Source organism: Platalea leucorodia (assembly GCF_965183815.1).
Source record: "Platalea leucorodia genome assembly, chromosome: 2".
Taxonomy (NCBI): Eukaryota; Metazoa; Chordata; class Aves; order Pelecaniformes; family Threskiornithidae; genus Platalea; species Platalea leucorodia.
The window spans coordinates 28,739,573-28,762,252 of NC_138824.1; the positions used below are offsets into that span (position 1 = coordinate 28,739,573).

General features: G+C 36.8%; 1 protein-coding gene across 2 annotated transcripts in view; it reads left to right on the forward strand.

The window, feature by feature from the left end:
* Positions 1-22,680, forward strand: part of COG6 (component of oligomeric golgi complex 6) — a 61,105-nt gene that overhangs the window by 10,956 nt on the left and 27,469 nt on the right. For both annotated transcript variants that reach the window (XM_082305125.1, XM_082305126.1), the window contains exons 5-11: positions 6,695-6,806; positions 8,822-8,904; positions 9,141-9,211; positions 10,454-10,547; positions 14,231-14,359; positions 14,472-14,563; positions 18,866-18,930. In XM_082305125.1, the coding sequence (XP_082161251.1) occupies positions 6,695-6,806; positions 8,822-8,904; positions 9,141-9,211; positions 10,454-10,547; positions 14,231-14,359; positions 14,472-14,563; positions 18,866-18,930 (646 nt within the window). The remainder of the gene's footprint in view (positions 1-6,694; positions 6,807-8,821; positions 8,905-9,140; positions 9,212-10,453; positions 10,548-14,230; positions 14,360-14,471; positions 14,564-18,865; positions 18,931-22,680) is intronic.

A 22,680-nucleotide genomic window follows, 5' to 3' on the forward strand; every position in this document is an offset into this window, starting at 1 on the left:
TACTCTGTTGAGGCATGAAGTACGCTTGATCAATATGAGATGAGGCATGGTCTTGCAGGTTGAGAAACATTCATCAGAAGTGCAGAATCAGTTACGTGATACCATTCCTGACTGATGTTTGTCTAATCTACTCTTAGAAGAAAAGCCCAGGAACAGAGAGCCCACAGTCTTCCCTGAAAATTTATTTTCGTTCTTTATTATTTTCCTACTGTCTGATACAGTTCTCCTTTTGCTGCTGGTTAAGCTCATTTGTTCTGATCTTATTCCAGGTGGATGTAGAGAACAGTGTGTTATTTTCAAGTCTTTGGCAACATTTTTGAATTTGATGGCAAATTTGAAGCTAGACTAAGCAGTCCCTTTCAAATGTCTTTATATCAGATTGTATAAAAGATATGCTGAAGATATCGGTCTGTTTGGTATGATAATATCAACTAGTTCACCTCTACAAGATGGAAAAGAATCTGTTCACTGGAAATAAACTCCTTTTTAGCTTAATCTCTGTTCACAAGTTAGAAACCACATCTTGCATCTTAACGATTGCTAAATGCTGATTTATCTAGTAAGCATATATATCACATGATTGCTGTGAAGTTTTCCATGTGAAAATTGCTTATCCGGACTGTTCTGTAGATACATACCAATGATGTTTATAGAAAGGCTGGTTGGTTTCTACATAGAAAATTATTAAATTGTAGGAATTTATTTACAGCATATAAGCTTTTTTATTCTAGTGCTTAGTAATCTGTTTGGCAAGGTTTGAATCATTTCAGTGCAGTTAATATCTTCTGTTGCTAAACTTTTGATTTAGCCTTTTTGATTTTTACCTATTTATTTTTAGAGCAGAACGTATTATATGGCAGGGCTGCAGCATTGCAGGCTAGCTGTCTTTAGATAGGGATTACAGATGGGAGAAACCTTCTAAGTTTAAGTCCACTCTCCTGCTTCCAGCTATCATTTGCATGATGACTTCCATAAACTCAAGTGTTCAACATAAAACTAGTTAATTATTTTTGCATTTTGTATGTGTTGCTGTTCTTGGAACACTTACCTCAGAAGCTTATTCTTTCCAGTAAAAGCCTTTCCCTAATTTCCAACCTTATTCTTGGATATAAATTGGCTGTTTTCTCATCTTGTCCTTTATCTTAAGAGCTTCCTTCATCTCCTCTCATAAATTAGGTTCTCCATTCCCATGATCATCCTGTTAGCTCTGGTCTAAGGGGAGTCCATTGTTCTTGAACACAGATGATCAGGATTGTGATCTGCTTTCCAGATGAGGTCTAACTAAAGCCTTCTATAATATTACTGCTATTTTCCTGTATCCTGGGAACTTTAGACAATTCACTCTGATTTTCTGTGCCTTCCTATTTTTTAATTAAGGAGAAAATTTCATAATTATATTCTGTGACGGGATTGGTCACTGAATACCTTCTCACAATATTTCAATTCTTTAATAAAAGATGTGTTTGACAGACAAAATGTAGAATAAAAACATTTGTTTCCAGCATTTACAAATGCATTTTTGCACCTGGTACTTATTCTTAAGAATGGTTTCCTAACACTTACTTGTGTGTAGATGTTTTGTTATATGGTCTTGTATATTTGCCTTCCACAAAAACCATCACAGAAAAATAATTTTTCCAGCTGCTGCTGAAATGCATTTATACATGTCTGTTAAAGATGGTTGTTATTTCTTTATGAGTTAGAAATACTCCATCTTTTTGAGGCTTTAAAAATGTGTTGAATCCTCAGTACCACAAATTGAAAGTAATTTCAGAACGTGCTGCTGTGACTCGTCCTAGGTAAAGGAAGCTAGCAGATTTTCATGCTGTTCTTGGTGGCGAGATAAAATTAAACTTCGGAAAAGCCTGTTTCTCCTCCAACTCATTTTTTGAGCTGTCTAGGTGATAATCCTAACAAATAGTGCACATTTGTATTTGGTTCAAGGGAAAAGTGCATGAAGTGCATAGTTTTCCCAGCCTTTTGAGTTCTCTTGGAAAAGAATTCTGTCTCCCTGGCAACGATTAAAACTGGGGAAATTGCTCTTTGTTGGAGTCCCGTCCCCCGCCCAAGCTCCAAAGTCTACCAGCACTTGGCACTTCCCCCTTTGCATCGGTGCCGTGTTCCCATGATCTGTTAGTTTTGTTCCTTTATGCAGGGATAACTTTAGTAAAAGAAAAATAAAGCTGTGAGATAACAGCACAGTGTGGCCTTTCCTCTGCTGTACTGCACTTGCTTAGAACACAATTTAGAAATGGTTATGTTTACAGAAAGGCCAGTGGGTCTTGAAATGTCCAAGTGTCTGCACGGGTACCGCTTGCTGTGGGTTATATGTAAGATGGCCTTACTCTAGCTTTCGTTGTTATCTGCATTGTGTTTTGCATAGCACTTATCACAATGAAATAACTATAGGAAATTTGAGTGATACTTTAATCCATTTCCCTGCTTTAATAAGATGGATTAAATTCTAGTTAAATATCTGTTAGCTTATGTCTGAGGAAGAAAAAAAATATATATAAAATTAATTACCTATGCTAACATATTGGTCTCATTAGTACTGTATACTGCCAGATAGAAGTTAAGGGTATGTAGCACTTACATGTTTTGTTCCTGATCCATCATCTAGGATGCAGGATCTCTTTCTCATGCAGGTTGATAACCAAGGCAACTTTCATAGCCAGCATAAGCAGAGGTGGCTAACCTAGGTTTTGAAACTGAGTAGCTTGTTGAAATCACATGTCCTCTGTAAAGAGACAAAAAGAGATAGCTTTGTCAAAATTCAGACGTGTACTTTTGAGTTAAGGATAGATGTTTCTCACCACTTTTGAATCCCTACCTTGAGAAAGATAGATGCAACATTGCTGCCACCTTGAGGCTGTTATTTTGTGTTTACATTGTGCAACTTTTAATTTACCAGTATGCTACAGTTTCGTATATTGACTCTGTTTTATAGAAGTTAATTATTGGGTGTGTGCAGAGTGGGTCAGTGAGCAGTTACAGCAGGTGGTGGCCAAAGACACGGCCAGGGATGGGAATGGCTTTACAGCACGATGTTGGATTGAGCCTTGTTCTCTGTAGCAGCAAAATAGGAACGGAGGGAGGACTGTGCAGAGTGAGGACTTGCAGGAGGAGAGAGGTTGGGTAGTGAGGTCTTCTGCCATTGTTCGTTTTTATAACCCCAGGAGTGAAGGGTGCACAGAATTCCAGCACGGACTAGTGAGCATGCTGTTTGTATGGTTCCTGACTCTGGTCCTTGTTCTTTTAAAGGCTACAGCCCTAGTTCCAACAAATCTGCAAAGCAAACTGAAAAAAACTGTTGTGCCTGGTATATTGCACTTCTAAAATCAGACTTCCCGCTGCCCCCAGTTTGATGAAAGTGTACATTCAAAAAATCTGAAGAACAGGAGGTAATAGTAAATTGATATCTTCTGTAAGAGCACTTAGAAGTTAATGCACTCAGGAGATACACAGGTTCAAAGAACAGAAAAGTTTCTCAACATCTCATCTGCTGTTGTGTTTATGAGAGATCTTGTTTCAGTTGCAACCAAAGAAGATCTTGCATTTGCTTTCTCCAGTCTTTTTCCTACCTTCCTCCTTCTCCCTGAAGGGAGGGATAATCCAGTGTAAGTCTTTTCAGCTTTGTGGCTTTATATTAAATTGAGATTTCCATCACAAGAGGAGAGACTATTAAATAAAGTTAATTCACTAAATTACATTGTTGTTTCAACCAAATCCAATGATGGTGACGTTGATGGATTAGACTTCCTCGGCACAATGGCATGGAACAGGAATGTGCTGCTGAAGGCACCATCATTGAGTGAAATTTTAAGAGTCCTTGCCTGATTTTCTATTTGAGTAGCTATGTTATATGCCTCGAGGTTTTTTTTTTGTTTTTGGGGGGGGGGGGGTTGAGAGGGGAGGGTCCTACTATAGTAGCAGTAGTAGTTTCGGGGGAGGGTTGAGCGGGGAGGGTCCTACTGTAGTAGTAGTAGGGTCCTACTGTAGTAGTAGTAGTAGTTGTTGTTGTTGTACCTGACTATTGAAATGATCTCTTTTTATATCCCAGAAGAGTTCTGAAGTGTAGTTTTCATGAGCAGTTTCATAGCAGCACTGAACTAAATAGTCAGTGCCCCCTTGCCTCCGTAGTACAGGGGCTGTGCCTGTGCAGAACTTAGTACCCCACAGTCCCTTAATACAGGCCTGTAGTAAACTGAACTAGAGAATACGTATAACCTCCACCCCCAAAAAATAAATAAAATAAGAACTTTTGGTTTTTTTCCTGGCAGATTTTTTCACTGATCTGATTCACTACATGATAGTATAAACAATGGTTCTGGCACAGTGGAAAGGGCAGTACAGGGCAGGGATGGCTGAGGCAGCCTAAGCAGCATGGCTCAGGCATCGTTACAATGGTGGAATATATTACTACAGAGCAGACCTGATCCATCTTTCATCTGTGTTGTAAGAATGACATAGTTCTCATCAGAAAATCTCTCACAAGCCTAATATTAAAAATACTCTTTTGTTAGTATCCTCCTGTCTGTTAATTCTTGTGAGTATGTTTTGTAGTCAGCTTCTCTTGGTATTTTTCTGTCTGTCTCCAGCTGAAGTTACACCATAGCTTCCTCGCTTCAGATTTTGTCACCTAATCTTCCTGCTGAAAATTTACTGAATGTGTTCAAAATGGTATTCTTCCACTGTGTTGAGGTCTGCCACACTTTCTGTGTCAGAAAAGCATATCAGTGGGGCTGGAAAACAGGGCCAGGTATGTTTAGGTTTGAAGATAGTCTTGTGTGTCCTCACCCTGATACGAGCAATTTAGATAAAGTTATTCGAAGAGGAGGCAACTTCAATCCTTTCAGACCCATCACCTCACACATCTCCCCTCTCTGCCCTCAGAGGCTTTTGGTGCTTTCCATTCTCTCCTAAGTTTCTCTCTTCCCATGCCCCATTCCTTGTGCTAGAAAACTGACTTCACCTCCTTGCCAAACCATGATGATGCTTCTCAATCTCTTTCCCCTCTTCCAAATACCTTGCCTTTCTTCATGTACCTGAATTTTCTTGTTTCCAAGCTGTGTTTTCACTCTTGAGCCCTCCTCCTTTTTAGAATTCTTCCCTGTTCTTCCTCACTTGCAGTGAACTACCACCGGATTGCTTGGGAAGTGCTGCAATTTTTCAGGGATGCATCTGCTGTCATTGCCTGTTTAGTTGGCCAGAATTATCCTCCATCACTCTTGTTCCTTCCCTGAGAAAGATTCAACTTTGTGGAGACTCTGAATTAGCAATTGTAGAGTTTACTTAAAGAAAATTAAATAGACAGACAGTTTGACAGTTTCGCAATGCTTAAAATCCATGTAAAGGCAAAACAGCCACATCTGCCTAGGACCCTGGGGAAACCTGACTTATCAGTTAAAGATGTGGTATTAAAGCATATGAGTTTTTGGTTTTCCTTTTTGCTTAAGTGTCTTCTTTATAACTTACAAGTACTGAGGTGCTTTCCCCTTTGATTTTCATAAATTTTACTGTTAAACCACTGTTGGATTTTATATTCCCTTCCTTCTTACTGTTCAGTATGGTAGAGCACTGACAATTGTGAAATGTTTGATCTCTAAAAGAGTTTGTGGAACTGCAGGATGGGAGGGCCATCCGTGTCTACAGAAGGGAAGCCAGTTTTCCGTGCTTCTTAGAGCTGAATGCAGTCCAGACACTAGTTGGATAGTAGAGAAGTGCTAAATAAGTAAGTAAAAGCTTACTTTTCAAGCTTTGATCTTGCAAGGAAATTTAATTATTGCAGTCAGTATTAGAAGTGTACTTGCCTGTCTTACCACCCTATAATAACAGTATATTTATTCTGCAGTAATTGCATTGGAAGCTGAAATGATCTTAAAGTAATTGAGCCTTGTTCTTCTACAAATAATGAAGTAGTGTCTTCTCAATGTCCTGAAAAAGTAGTCTTTATTTCCTGGAATGCTGTGTGCTCAAACCACAGTTGGAGCAATTTTTCCATTGCTACAGGAATTCCAATCCCTTCCTGTGGAATAAAACTATATTCATTTGGGTCCTTCTGTGGTTGTAAGGTGTGTGACAAAATGTGTGCAAAAAGATGCTGCCCATGAGACGGGGTTTGCATATTACATCCCTGCTGTGTTTATTTCAGGAAGGGTAATCAACAAGAGAATTAGCCATTACATTTTGATTGCTTGTGAGATTAGTAAATTTGTATTCCAACTGTATGTTGTTAAAAAGAAATGGATCTGTTCTACAGAAAAGTAGATAAATGATCATTTTCTCATTTCTGGTGCTACAGCTTTTTGTGTCTCTCTGAAAACATAAGCTAAACCCCGTTCTTGATGAATTTGAAAGGAAATAACTGCAAGCATTACAACTGTACAAGCACAAAGTATCTGGATTAGATAACTTGTGATACAAACGCTAAAGCAATATTTTTTTTAAAGAACTTAATAGTTTTCAAACGTGCTAACTTACCTTTGTATTGTCTTTACTCAGTAATCTATGTAAGTTTAATAGAAAATTGTATGTGAAGATGCAACTCAAGTGTTTGATGGCAAGAATGTACTATTAGAATTTAATAACACTGGTTTCTAATGGTAATTATATTTCCAAAAGTATGACTGTGTAAAATAAATTTGAAATAAGCATAAAAAGGTAATGTCCTCTTCACTTTGTTTTATTACAGTCAGAGACTAGAAATGAAAGCACAAGTTGCAGACGCATTCATAGCAAAATTCCAGCTGACACCGGATGAAATGAACCTCCTTCGAGGCACGAAAGATGAACCAATTACTGAGGTAGTTCAATGAACATTAAAAGCTTTGCCCTGAACTAAAATGTAGAAACATCCTAGCTGAATTGTACATGAGATCTTATTATCAGTTTGTAATTTAATTTTTTATGGAAGATTGTACCTTTTAACAGAATGGTGAATTTCTGATGAGTTTGAAATGTGTGATGAAAGATTCAAGTAACAAGAAAGAAAACGAGCATTAAATTCTAGTTTGTGTAATGAGTTTAAGGGGCAAATGAGCTATCGTGTGGTTCTACACTTCGAAAAGACCTTTATGAAGCCTGGATTTTTAGTGAAGGTGTTTTAAAACTTCATCACACTCAAATAAAGCAAATGAGAAATTTGCAGCGCTTCAGTAAGATGTAGTACTACCCTTGTGCATGTGTGTGTGCATTTTGCAAATACATGTATGTAGGTATTCCGTGACTTGAAACAATATAAGCTGAGACTTTCCCTCATTATTATTTGGTTGATGAAGATATTAGGTGTTGATTCACTTTTAGCCACCTTCCAAAACAAGTTTTTAATGTGTTTATGGTTTGAATAAGAAGGCACATTGTTCTGCAGTAAAAGCGAACTGAATAATGGGAAAATTGAGTACACTTAATAGATTTTTATTATCGTAGTTGCATAGAAACCTTCACTTAAATGTAGACTACCTGCTGAGACATACTATCTCGTTTCCACAGGCATCCTGTTTGCAGTTAAAGCATTATTAAAGACATGGAACAGATAACCATAAACAGTGCTAATGAAAGCATAAATGGAACGTGTTAAATGATTGTGCACTTGAGTAATTGCTGTATGCTTTTGTACCAACTATTACCATGAAAGAACGTTCAGATTTCTAAAAAGCATATGTTGCAGGGAACAATGACAGCAACGCTGTGCCATTTATTCAGTGCTTGGTTCGCAGCAGAACAATGATTAGTCCTTTTGAAACTCTGTCTAAAAAATGTGCAGAAGTAACTGAGATGTAATCATAGTTGTGCTACTGAAGTGGCAGGCTTCAGTAAAATCATGTGTGTGCTTTTCCCCTATGATAGAATCAACCAGCGTGCCGAAAACATTTTTAGTCAGGCTTCTGTTTTAGCAATTTTTTAATGTTGTTTTTTTTTTTCCTGAAGGAAGAGCGATTCGAGTTTTTATAAACATGATTTTCAACACAGTTGATGCAAGGCAGTAGGTTAAATCAGTGTCCTACTTCACTTGTATATGTATATTTTTATGTGACTTGAGCCAGAATGAAACTCTACTTTCCTGAGGCAAACTGTGTTCAAGTCACAAGAGAGATAACAAAGTTATGTCTGAATTTGCTGGTCTCCTCCATGATGCTTGAAAGCTAACTTCGTAATAAGATATGTGTTTGAAAACATTAGTGGATTTCCATTTGCTCTCTACAACAGTAACAAGATAACGTTTTTGGTTACGTGTCGATATCTTCTAGAGACTTTATTTTTTTTTTTTCTTCAGCTGCTGCTGAGTTATTCAGGAGGGAAAGATTGTCCTGGAAAACCTTGGTCTAGTCTATTGCAAATGTTTGATTTTTCTTAGAAATTGTTACCCCATTATATGAAAACAACAAATATCAACCTGTAATCATTGTACTTTATAACGTTTCAGTTTGCTCTTTAGTTGCTAATGTGAACGGGGAGAAGATGATGGAATGAATAGTAATGTCCTCAGCATCTCCCCAAAGTGTTAACTAATAAATGTAAAACACACACATGCTACATAAAAGGTTAAAAACACATTTTTGCTGCTATTAATTTTTTTTTGTGGAAGAAGGGCATGATGCAATGGGAAGGAAAAAAATCCTAAGGCTCTTAAGATGGAATGAAAGGTGAGAGGTGGCAGAGGCGGGGCTTGTATTTTAAAAAAACAGCACTTGGAACACAGACCTGCAAGGAACGTAAATATGCAATTGAAATGGGGAGTATAGAGTGCTAGAGATTTGAATGAGAAGTTACCGCTTTTAAAGACTGCTTTTATTTATTTATTTTTTTTTATTTGATTTAGGATTTTTTCAAGGCTTTGGGAAGAGTAAAGCAAATTCATGATGATGTCAAGATTCTCCTCCGGACAAATCAGCAAAGGGCGGGGTGAGTGCTTCTTAAATGAGTGCAAGATAACCATTTACTTGTTAAAAGCAGATGTTACAGAGGAGTCTTATTTTTTACTTCATATGACTACACAGGGTATTTTACAAAAAAACAAAGAACAGTAACATTTCTAAATTTTCATAATTTTAGTAATGGTATGTTTTATTTGATTTGTACGTGCCTTTGCTAGTGCTACCTAAAATAGTATTTGCAAATAAATTCTTTTTGTCTTGTAGCTTGGAAATTATGGAACAGATGGCTTTACTGCAAGAGACATCTTATGAACGACTTTACAGATGGACTCAAAGTAGGACTAAGAATGTTTTTATGTTTATGAATATTATTATGATGATTCCTTTAATTCCTTGATGTGAATTGAACTCAGCAAAAACCCTTTCCAAGATTCGTTAACAAGGCTTTGGGTTTCCTTCTTAGTGAAAGGTTTGTCTAAAAGCTAGCTTTTGTGAACCAAATAGTTAATTGGAGATTCTCTCCTTTTTTGGGCCTATCTCATCTCTGTTTGTAAAACAGTATTATTTATTTGTATTTTCAAATGGTTTTCCGCAGAGAACAACAACTACAGTTTGATAGTCTAAACAAATTGTTAAGTGTATTGCATGTCATTTTCTTGCAGGTCACAGGGAAATTCTTGTCTTTGACAATTTGGTAGTAAGATTTAGTTTAGTGTGAGGAGTGGCTCATTACCTTTAAAAAATGAAAAAAAAAAAAAAAGCCTTATTTTATCAAAATGCTCTTTTGAGTGATGGTAGGCAATTATTTTTTCCGCATGTGTACTCTGGATCTAAGTGTCAGTGTTCGATGTAACATCTTGATAGTGTAAAATGTAGATGGTTTTGTATTACTTCTCTCTTCTCCCAAGACATTGACAGGAAGATTTGTGAAAAAAAGCTGCTGCAATGCAATCTTACATTCATTAGCTGTTGTTCAGTGTAGATGCTGAAGCCTCAAATAATGGTTGTGGTTTCACCCTAATGAAAATTCATCGTTTTTATGCCAGTGTTTGATTTAGTTTATATGATTTCCACGTTCTTGCATGGAATATACAAGATCATATAGTTAATGTGATTAAAGTAAAAAACAAAAACAAAAAACCAACCAAACAAACAAAAAAACAAAACACACAAAAAACCCACCAAAAAAACCCCAAAACCAAAACAAACCTACAGCTTGCTTAAATACTTGCTCACTTTTTTTCTTAGGAGTTTACCTGGAATGTGGTAAACGATTATAAAGGAGCCTGACAGAATTCCGATGATTGAATGATTTAACACTTGTATGTAGGTGCAACCAGATACTAAGCTCCCTTTAATTTTTATTATTGTTGAGATTTGTGATGGACATCCATTTTACAGCAATGTACTGCTTATGGGGGAATTACCTTAACACGAACTAGGCCAGGTAGCATATTCTGAAGGCTTCAGTTCAAAATGAACAACCTTTGAGTTTTTGACTCATTTTCTTGTTTGACAGCTTGTTATAAAGGTATTACAGTGTAAAATGCACTTTTATCTGTGTTGATGTTTTATAGATGAATGCAGGACTTTGACGCAAGAATCATGTGACATTTCTCCAGTTCTTGCTCAAGCCATGGAAGCCTTACAAGACAGACCTGTCCTGTATAAGTAAGTAAATGTTTGCGATTCTCTCGAACAGAAATGAGTATTTCCAGCCTATAGGATTTAAAGATGGGCATGAATTACAGTGCCAAGGATGGTGGCTATTTAGTCTTGCATCAGATTTAAAAAACAAACAAACATACATATTTCAACTTCTTTAAATTTCAGAAGTCTTTTTGACATAATTATGGTACAGTAAATGTCATTGGACTTTTTCCAGCTTACTGGTTTCTAATTAAAGTAAAATGTCAGACTGTTTTTATTTTAGTCTAAATGAGTTGTGAATTTCTGCTACTCTTGTAGGGTTTTTCTGAAGAAAAAAAATGCTTTCCAAAGCATGTGATTGTCTTATTTAAATTCCCAAAGTAAAAAATTGATAAAGGCTAATTAGCTTTTACTGAAGTGCTCCTGATAGTAAGAATGCCTTCCATTATGAGTTGTACAATAATCTATTAAAAACAATCCATTACATACGGGCCTTTAAAGCGTAGGGGTACTTAGATATATACACAAAATGTACTACTCTCTAGTTCTTGGTCAGAATTTGCTGAAGGGACTGCTTAATGTAAATGAAATGATAGGTAGTAGAGACAAATTAACCACGGGGTGGCACTGTAAGAACTGTTTTTACTGGGGTGGCCATACCTGAAGAAGTGGTACATATACTTCTTTGCTTTTTAGGCTTTTTTGAAAAATGTATTCATCACATTTTGCAACTATTACAAATTACTTTTAGCCACAGGCATCCAGGACAGCAGAGTACTAGGCAGTCTTTCAAAGGCTAGCCTTGTCTTTAGGAGTGTCAAATGTGTGAAGGTGGGGGTATGTGACACTGTAAATCTCCATGGAGCAATTCATGGAGTAAATGCATAGTGCAAGCAGACCTTAAAAATTCTGTTAGCCTGTGAGAGAGTGCACATATCAACATGCTCAGTCAGTTCTGCTAGTTAATTTGAGGGAGAGATGGTGTCCCTCAACCTCCCCAGCTGTTGCATGTGGTGCACTGCAGTACATTGGGCCATAGCTGGGGCCTGCAGTCCGTTCTTGCATTCTGTCCTCCAGGCCCTCTTTCACAGGTGCAAAGGATCAGTAACAGCTGGGTTCACAACATTTTATAGGATTCTTTATAGATACAGTTTATATTTTCTGTAATAAATATTTTGTTAAATTGTGTTACTTTCAGATGTCATAAAACCATTGTTTTGCTTTCTTAACATTTATGGAAATAAACCTCCATCTTCTGTATAAGCCCATAGCTGGCCAGCTTAAAATGAATCCTCCAAAGAGACTTTATTTTTCTTCTGACATCTCTCTCACAAACAGCAGTACTAGTATTACCAAAGGTAGAACTTCGTAGGTAGGACTTTTCTTCAGCCAAAAAGGCAAAAGTAAACATTACTGTAGAAGATTCAGCTGTATGTCTCTCATCATAGATTATCATGCTTAACTACTTGCTGCAGCAGTATTGTCAAAATTGCAGTACTGATGCTTTACCTTTTAAACCTCAAGATTTAGTTTATTCCCTTCCAAAAATTTTTGTATACCTTCAGTACATAACAAACTACTGAGTTCAAAATGTAAAAATTATGTCATAGAAGAAAGTAATTTTAAATTGTTGTTGGTTTTATGCATATAGGCACTGCTGTGTGAACTAAACACTTTTCCTCCAAATCACTGTCCTTGCATCTGATAAATGTTGTGATTTGATTGGGTGAAAGTGAGTAAGATGGAGAAGGGCAGGAGTTTAGAAATAAAACTACAAATTCTTGTTTTCTCGTATTGTCTTATGTCTTGTTAACTTAAGGTGGTAGAAAGATTGCACCATGGATGGACTTTTGGGAACTGCAGACAGTAGGAATCTGAAATAAACATTTCAGTTTGGTTTTCACTTCCTGGTTCTAATACAAAAGTTGAAAAATTTTTCATAGAACATACATGGAGTCATAGCTCAAAGCAGTGTTCCTCTTCCATCTTCCACTCTGATTTTCAAAGCTTTTTCACCACCTCCTTCCTCTCCCCACAGTGATCATTGCTTTGCTGGGTTTTTAAAAAATTGAAGGTGTGTTGAAAAGAATCCAAATGTTATTTTCTTCCCCTAAGATAAGTACATGTAATAACATAGTAGTAAATACTGTGTTTCTAGTGTAAATAATTGTTATTACTGATTTTTTTAAGATGCAGGATTTTGTCGTAGTTATACCCTGTTCTACTGAGAGCAAAAGAAAAATTAGTAGTTTTCTTTATAAAACAAAATTATCATTATTAAATGCTGTGTTCTAAACTAATAACAAGATCACAAGATCTCTTTTGCTGCTGTATTTTTAATGATCTATTATATAGCTGTTTATTGAAGGGGAAATAAAAAGCTTAGCTTGTTTCTACAAACACTTGAGATTTTTTCATTGCAACGCTGCTACTCCTGGACTGTAGGTAGTCAGCAAATCCCAGCTCTCTCCCACTTTTAATTGGATAATTTTTGTAAGTAGTAATTTATTAAAGACTTTTTTTGTTAGCCTGTTTTTTTTTTTCTTTAAATTGCAGATATTTACTTTCTGAGTTAACAAGTACAGTGTATGACGGAAAAGATTTAAACAGAAATTTCAGGATTCTTCCGTGTGCTTTTTTCCCCATTTCTCAAATAGTAATGTAGATAGAAAAGATCAAAACTGAAGGATCCTTTGGGCTTTTTATAGCATAATAGAAATCTAATTGAACTTAACTGGGAACATATTTGAAACAGTGCATTATTTTCTTTTGTATTTTGTTCTCCACATCTGTTTAATTGTGAATGCAGTACTCATTTAACTTCAGTCAGTGAGTAACATGCTTTTTATTATTATTATTTTTATATCTGTTCAGCTGCTGGGTGTCATTGGTAAGTGACACCATGCTTACTCTTTGGCATTTCATCAATTACACTGGAAAAATAAACTGTCATGTGTTTTGGTTTTTTTTCTTTTTCTCCTTTGTAATTTATGTGTTTTGTTCAAAATGCTTAAATTCAGTTTTTCAAAAAAATAGAAGTGTTCCATGGCTTGCAAAAATCCTGTTTCTAAGCAGATCTAACAGGGACATTAGCAGCGTTCATTTCCCATTCTTCACTTGCTATCATGCTTCAGCCCGAACAGGAAGGTAGCCTGCTCCAAAAATGAGCCGTCTGTATGCTCTTGGTACCTCTTCCACTACCAGCAAGCCATTTGAGATTATGCACTCTGGGCTTTAATTGTCCATCCATTAAATACCTAACTAAGACTCGTGATTAAAACCAGTGAACAACTGTCAAATGAAAATAATTTTTTGCTACTAATCATGTGGTGGCCGAGAAGAAGGAGAAGGCCTTGTGTTGCAGTGCAATAAGTTGCTGCTTCTGTCAGTCAACTGAACCACATGTGAACAGGAGTCCTAGACATGTCAATATGTGCTTATACATACAAAAATGGAAAAGATGATTTTTTATTTATTTATTTGTGTGGGATAAAGGAATGAGAGGGTCAAGGAACAGTTATCTTTAGTATCTGTTTAGAGGCATCAAGAAAATCAGAGGGTTTTGAATGCTTCATAGTAGAAGCATTGATGCAAGATTTCTAGAACTATAAAAAATGGTTACTTGTATTAACTGTAAACTTGAGATAATAAACTGTGATGAGGCAAACTGTTTTGTTTTACCCATTTTCACATTTCAATAACAGGTACACTTTGGATGAGTTTGGAACAGCCAGGAGGAGTGCTGTAGTCCGTGGCTTTATAGATGCTCTTACTAGAGGAGGTCTGGGAGGTACTCCCCGCCCTATTGAAATGCACTCCCACGATCCTCTGAGGTACAGTACCAGCGAGAATATATATGAAATAATCCTTCTTTTGCCTGTTGGCACTTTGAATCCCTGACACCATAAACTGCTAATTTACACAGAAACTTCTGTCTTTATTTAGGTATGTAGGAGACATGCTGGCCTGGTTGCATCAAGCTACAGCTTCTGAAAAAGAACACCTAGAAGCTATGCTAAAGCTTGTAACTATTCAAGGTAGTACTAGATTTTAAAACGTAAATTGGGAAGTGATAGAAAGTAAGTCTGTGATAAGTCAGAAAGTGTGATTAATTTCTTAGGCTGGGCTTCAGTTATGAGAGTCTGAGCTTAGATTTTCCTGGAAAGAATTTCAGAATAGCTGGTGGTTGCGTTTTGCCAGAAGAAAGCCCTTAATGAAGAAGAGTGTTTCAAAATGTACTCTTTTCATTTTACTATGCTTATAACAGATTTACACTAAATTTAAAAAAGGACATTTTAGACTGTAGTTGAGAGTTCAAAAATTATCTCTAATGTATATGAATACATACCTCTCTGAAAACATTGTCATAGCGTTGCTTATTGATATGTTGAGGATTCCTGTTATGCCTTGCTCATTTGTTTAGTAAATTTTTAAGTGCAATTCCTTCTTCCTGTAATTCTCTTCCTTCAATGCTACAAGTAAAATGGAATTTTCTTCTGTCATCTAAGATATCATTATAGGTTTACAGAGGTCAAAGTAGGCAGCTCATAGACATGTGAAACTTTTTAATATCAAAGCTCTCCTTCATTAACAGAACTACAGATTCTCATGCTTATTCTTCAGGCCCTTTGCTCTCTTCTGAGTACATTGGACCTATACTTTTAAGACCTTTGTCCTGTAGAAGCTGTAGTATGATGTGCCTCCATAGCTCCAGCCAAAGACTTGTTTAATAAATTAAGCATGTGTACTCAGCTGTAACAAACTCAGTGTAAGAAGACATTTGATCTGTTATCTGGTGAGCTCTTCAGACTGTATGTCTTAATTGAGTTCCGCTCTGGGATTTAAAGGTAATATGCATTCTCATTTTCCTTACTGCTGGAAGTATTAATTGGCTTTCCTAATTAACGGTATATGAGCAAGTAGGCTGTTTAGGAACTGTTGTAAATCAAACCAAAGGAATGTTGTTGTTTTTTAACAGCAGTTGCAGTGTACTATAGAAGTGAATTTAGTATTATTTACTGTCAGTATCTCAGGGGAACAGGAAAGCAGGCCTCATGATGGTTATATGGTAGAGAAAAAGACATGGCAGTTCTTTATAGATGACTATCTGATGCTTCTGCTGTAATTGGAGAGTCCTTCAGGAAAAGCTGGCCACATGGAGGATGTTACTGTTTCTGGTTCTGCTGTTGGTTGTCCTACTGCTGCTGCCCAGGCCTGCCTTCTGTTCTGAAATTCTCCCACCTCTTTGTGCAGTGCTTTATTTAACTACTAAATCCCTTGGCCTTCTGGCAGAAAGTCAGGCTAAGATGCTGTGACCACATAATTAGATATATGTAGAGCATTTCGGGCATAGATCTGAGTAAACTATTTGAGAATACAGAGAATATAAATGTTTTGGAGAAGAAAAATTCTCAAAAAATCACCAGGCAAAATCTCTTTTCCTAAGAGACTAGTATGAACACTATTTCTGTCTGAAGCAAAAATATGTTTTCCTAAGCTCTCCAGGAATGGGTTTGCCATGATTGTTGTGCAGTTTTCAAGAAATGTCAAGAGGCATTCTTAGCTTCATACTGGGAGCAACAAAACCTGGGAGATGCTGTCTGTTAACTATTCCTCTGCGTCTTCGGGAATTTTTTTGATGACAAGGGTGGCCATGCAGTAAGATCTGTAAGATAAAACAGTACGTAATGGGATACCACTGGGTTTAACAAGAACCATTTATAGGAAGTGCGGCCTTATGAAGCACCTTGAGATTATATGCTTTATATAAATACAGATCCAGAGTTGGTAGCGGCTAATCAGTGAGTACAGTGTCTATGGTACTGAGAGATTCAAGTTATATTTCCTGTACTGTCGTACAGTCTACAGTTGTGCAGGCTACAGCAGCAATTGAGTTAATTTCACTTAGCCATTTAAAAAGTGGACATCTTGTTTATTTGCAGTTACAGATATTGACAGAGATTTGCATCTCCAGAGGGCAAATCTTCTCAATAAAAGTTAGATCTAATGTAGGCATTTCTGAAGACTTTAGTAACAACTGTTTGTTTGGGTTTTTTTCTGTTGCCTATAGAGGGAGCCCAAGCAACTGGCATAGATAAGACACCTAACTGGGAGTCTAAAGTTAGGTGAGATGGATCTTTCCCTATAATAGGTCAGTCAAATGTTTTAACTTTAATTTCAACTTGAGTAGCTTTTTGCACATGGAACTGGTTTTATTATTTTAATTCAGGCGTCTCTGGTCTGAGTTCAGATTTCTGTTTAAATTCTCTTATAAGCTTTGTGTAATTTGAGGGCTATGGAGAACATGGTAAATTGCAGCTACATGAAAACTTCCCTTCTCTTCTTAAAAACAACAAAAAACCCAAGCAAAAAAAAAAAAAACCTTTAAAGAGAACAAACTATGTAGCCCATAATCAAGTATTCAAGAATAGCTTTTAAAAAGTTTTAAAATTTTAAGCTTGCAAATGTTAGCTGTTTAAAATTAATCTGACCAAAAATGCTATTAACATTTTAAGCACTGAAAACACATTGAGAAGAGTTCAACTATTTTGCATTGTACTGGCCAAGCATAAAGCACCTGGTTCTCTTCTTTGGAGCTTAGGTATTCTGCTAACAGGAGCCTTCCAGTCTTACAGAGATATTGCACTTGAAGGGAGAATTGCAGGCATTTTGTTTCAGAGAAACAGTAGACACCCATTTTTCATGGAGTTACAGGAACCCAGCTGGAGAGCAAAAGCCAAACTGAGTCCAAGAAAGACCTCTCCTTTATAGAAGGATACACAGAGATACGTGGTGTAGCAGGCAGCCAGAAGTGTATCTTCAGTAATGCACTGTTTTCTAAAAGTGATTTCAGTTCTCTAAGAATTGGTTATTCCATAATTCTTTTATGTCAGTGTGATGTACTAATACTTGAAACAGTTATGTAACCCATTGTGCTGGAAGATTTCTTTTTACTGTTTGCTGAATCTAAAATATTGTAATGGGACATGAAAATATATGTGAAGGCATAAGCATGCGGTATGTCAAGATTGTAATTCCATGTCCTTTGGTATTTGAACTTGTATATTTTTGCAGCTAAAACTTTCATACCCAAGAACTTGTTGTTAAGTCAATCTGGTCTAGATATACTATTGCAAATATGTGCTAGGTGCTTGTTATGTTGACGAACAGTAAAAGTGTGACTGTTCCTACTAAAAAATGTGTAAATTGTTAGAGTGTATCTGGGAGCTAGCCATTACATAACAGACCATACATCTTGTCGTTTTTAATCCTGCTTTCTTCCTTGATATCAATACTCAAATATATAAATGTTTTTATTACCTTACCAATTTAGTATGCTAAAATTCTTACAGTCACCACGCTGAATTTATCTGTTTCTGCTTATGTGGCTTTTCATGTATCTTGGTGTAAAGAGGCATTGGCACAGATCTCTGATCTTTTATAACTTTTACTCTCAGAGGTAATATCTTTTAGTCTGAAATAAGATCTGCAAAATATAGCTTCAGGTCACCTGATTTCTATCACATGTCACAGGCAGTTTGTTTGCTGTTCTTTGCATGGGTCCCATCTGAAGATGAACTCCTGTTGACAAGTTTTAAATTAGAATTAAAGTATTGCTGTCTCCATAAATCTATTCTGAGCTGTTACTGAAGTGAGAGCTTGAAGATCTGTTGCTTTCAGTTTGATTGATTTATGACAGTACCGGTTGCCATGCAACAATTCATTTGTGTTCCATGATAAGATAGGGCAATATTCTCCTTTGTATATAGCTCCATGAAAGATGAGTTTCAATTGCTGCTGGGGAGGAAGCATTTGCTAATGCTGCAGCACACAGCAGTGTGGAGGTACATATGTGATTTAATTTGTAACAATGCCATGAGCACGTCAGTACTGAACACTGACAGACACGTGTATTTACAGTTCAGGCCTTTCAAAATGGTACGTACTGTTGCTCCTTGAGTATCTCACTGGCCATTTTTTTTCTGTTTAGTTTCATGAAGTGCTGATATTGAGCCTTACTGTGACAGTTTCTTGCTAGACCATTTATTCTTCCCCTTGCTCCTTCTCCCTCAAATCCCCAGGCACTATGATGTGCTAGGAAGCAATTGCATAGCATAAGGTAATGACTCTCCAGGACTCTGTTTTGTCATGCAGCTATTTCTTAGTGGCTGGATTTGAAGTTCAGTGGAGGTGTAAACTAGTCTTGTGGAGAAGAGAACATGCAGTTCATAATGCTTTTTATGGAGGAGTAGCTCCTACGTTTGTTTGTTTGTTTTATAGTCTTGAAGAAAAGAGAATTATATTTGCATAATCTTAGCATGTGTTTGCATTAACTGTAGGTGTGGAAGAAAATATTCAAGAAGTAGTTGGGCACATCACAGAAGGTGTCTGCAGGCCTCTGAAGGTGAAGTATTTTGTTTTCCTTAGCATTCTAAATACAAAAATTGTTCTGTCATGTTTTTCCAGAACGTCTGTCCCTACCTCTACAATGTTATTCTCATTGTCCTTGGTTAAGAGTTGGATTCTCAACTTTGAGAATCCTAAACCCCTTCAAAACTAAAAATTCCATCATTTATAGATATCTGGTTTAAATAGTCATATAGTGAGAGATACCAGGATACTAAATCTATATCTTGGGTTTATTTTACTTTTCCTAAAGTTCAGGAGTGCTTACGTACAGAAATTTAGCCTTGGGGTAAGAATATAGGAATGGCTGTAGTGGGTCAAATGAAAAATCAGTTTAACTTACTACCCTGTTTTTCATGGTTACCATTAGCATATGCTTAGGGAAGAAGGTACAGATTGTGCAGTTGTGTCGTGATACTTCTGCAGAATCATTTCCTTGCTTGTTTGTGGACGTACTAAGGACTTAATAGCTACTGTCTTTGTGTTAATAGACCTCAGCAGATTTTTGTTCCTTGAATATGTCAAGTTGATAGAAAATGTTGGTGTTTGCAACATATCCTGCGGGAGGGAAGTGAACAGTTTAACTGTATGCTGTGTGAAAAGCCAACTCCTTTTGGTTTGGTTTAATAATTCCAGCTCTTGTATGGAAAGGGACCATGAAAAATTGTTTCCTCCTTTTCATCTTTATGCTACCCTGATTTGCTATATTTCTGTCACATCCCTCTACGCTTGTCTTTTTTCAAGATAGAGTCTTAGTCAGTTTAGGGGACCCATTTGATAGACATTGTTAATAGTGATCCATCAAATGAATGACTGCCTAATTTATTGGATGTTCTTCACATAAGCAGAGAATAAAATAATGAAGGTGATGAAGCTGATACCAGTAATTGCCTGACTATGCTAGTTCCATACAGTGTACAAATGCAAGTGTTTTTAAAGTAAAATCTAGTGTACTAAATACTGTTATAATAAATTTCTCTTAGGATGCTGTAGCTGTAACAACTGTGTCCAGTTGCCAAATATTTAGTCTCAAATAGTTAACAGGTAGGTTTTGAATATTATGCATAAGTTCCTGTTAAGAAAGAGAGAAGGTCTGAAGAGAGGTAAAAATCAAGAAAATGCCTTTTAGAATATCACAGAATCACACAGAATGGGTGAGGTTGGTGGAGACCTCTGGAGGTCATCTGGTCTAAAGCTGCTGCTCCAGCAGGGCCACCTAGAGCCAGTTGCCCAGGACTGTATCCAGGTGGCTTTTGAATATCTGTCTACAAAGATGGAGCCTCCACAGCCTCTCTGGGCAACTTGTGCCAGTGCTGGGTCACCCTCACAGTAGAACAGTGCTCCTTGATGTTTAGACAGAACCTCCTGTGTTTCAGTTTGTGCTCGTTGCCATATAATTATGATCATCCTTTTTGACCTGCAAACAAACTATTATCACGGCTTTTTTGGAAGATATTTTCCAAGCTTTCTGTGTTCTTCTTGCATGCTTTAGTTCTGTTAATACTGAATGCTGATGTTTGAGTTCAGTATTTCCGTGCATTCCAACAAAGTAATTAGGGATAGAATCAAACCTTTGTGTAAGTCAGAGGGAGTTTTGGTCTTGATTTGAGTACTTATGGTTTGTACAGTTTCATACAGAATACCTTCCATTTTGTTTGCCAAACTCTTTACACTTATGCACTTCTGTTATCTGTAGAAATATCTCCCGAAATATTGTCGGTAGTTAGTTACTGTGCTAATTAAAATGAAAAAAAAAAAAAAAACTGAAAGAACAACTAAAGATATTCTGTGTTTTAATAGAATGCAACTTATGTTAATTCACTGCCAGTCTAGACTTCCCAATGTAAAATATGCAGTTCTTACTGTTTCCCCTGGGGAAGTGTTCCATAGCGAAAAAAAAGCAGAAAAAAACCCAAAAACCCCCGAGCAGGAAAGCCTTCATGCAGTGCAGTTCGATAACTGCAAGCTTTCGTGTTGAGAGGAACAACAAAAATAGACTCAGTTTGGAGGGGTCTTTTCTACAATACGTTGTTCTTTCTGAAGATTGTCCACAACAAGAAAAATAACTGCATTAAGTTCAGGGAAAACACGCTTTGTTGTAGTCATATGGCACCACAGTATACTGCTTTTCTAGTGGATTTCTGCTGATGGTTGCACACCTGTCAATTTGATTTGAGTTGATGCTGAAGTATAAAATAGCCTGGTAAAAGCCTAGTCATAGAATTTCCACAAGCACTTTTAAATACTTACAGAATTATGTAGAATTTTCGTACTGGTTTATGATTTGCAATGTGAATGTACAATATGATACGGTGTCCTTGCTTTTGAAGAAGGATTATGCTTATATGCAGTATAAATTGTTCACATTTCTTATTGATACATGGTTTGAGTTTTAGGGATCCAAGTGAATCTTGAGTGCTCACTAGTGGTAGATCTTACCACAGGCCTGTCATTTCAGATGGAAGGAGGAGGACCCTAAAAAACATTTAAATTAAGGTTCTTATCTTTTCCATAGTACTTAAGATGAGGTCAAAACTAACAAAATGTTTTTGATGCATTTCATAGACTTCAGGTAGTCTTTTATGGTCGACTGACAACAGGATGCATAGGATTAGGAAACAGTAAAACCTGTAAGTCCAGGACTTCCCTGAGCAGGTTAGGTTTAGGCACTTGCAAATTTTGGTTCTCCTGTGCAGTGAAGACTTCTGTATGGGAAGCAGCAATGCTTCTTTTCCTGCTTTGTTTTTTTTAATTCTCATTTTTGTTTCCTAACCCCAAAATCTTCTGGTTTTTTTTTTTTTTCTTCTCTTTCTGTTTATTCTGTCTTTTTCTATTTCTTAATTCTTTTCTTTATTTTTAGTTATTGCTATTTTTTGTCAATATCTTGATTTTTCTCTTTTTCCCTTGCCTTTCTTATTCTCTTTTGCTGTACACCTAGACTATACTCAGTATCTGTGCCCAAATGACCTTTTATGCAACACTGGAGACAGGTATTTGTATCTGTACCTCTGTATATACATATGCATTGAAGAGTAAAGTTCACCTGACTCTTGAAATTAACATCATGCATTGATTTTTGCAAATAAGAGTCAACAATTATTTTGTGTTTTTGGTCTCTGACTTAGATGCAAAGGGAGAGGATTGAGAAAGCGTAATCTTAGTTAATTCTCCTTGCAGCTGGCTCTGACAAGAAGGCACTGCTGCACGTCGTGCTCGGCTGAACAGATAACTTGGGAGAGCGGGTGGTGGCTGGTGATTTGTGTGTAGCCCTTTCACACACAGGCACGTGGGAGAACAGTGCAGTGATAAGTCACTGTCTATCAGTGCTTCGTGAGTGCCCAAAGATTGACCCTGGGGCAGCCTTTTATGAGCGGATTGAGACTCTGTGTACCATGGAGACGAGACATCAACTGTCCAAGTGTAAAGAAAGTCAGCACTGTTTGGTGCATGTAGCCAGTTGAGATAAACAGTCAACATAGCTGGTCATTAGTTACAAATGTATCTAATTACATACTGATAGCTGGTATATAATCTCTCCTTTATGTGAAGGAGAGATTAATCCAGGTGCAATTTTGTCTTTTGGGTAAAATACCTAATACTTTGGACGTTCTGAATTGCTGCATAATGCTAATGATAAACTGTTGTAGTTCATGGATTTTGCAGCTGTTCTTGCTATTCAGTGCTGGAGAGAATTCCAGTTTGTACTGGTATTAATCCATCAAATGATATAATTATTTTGAAATTTTCA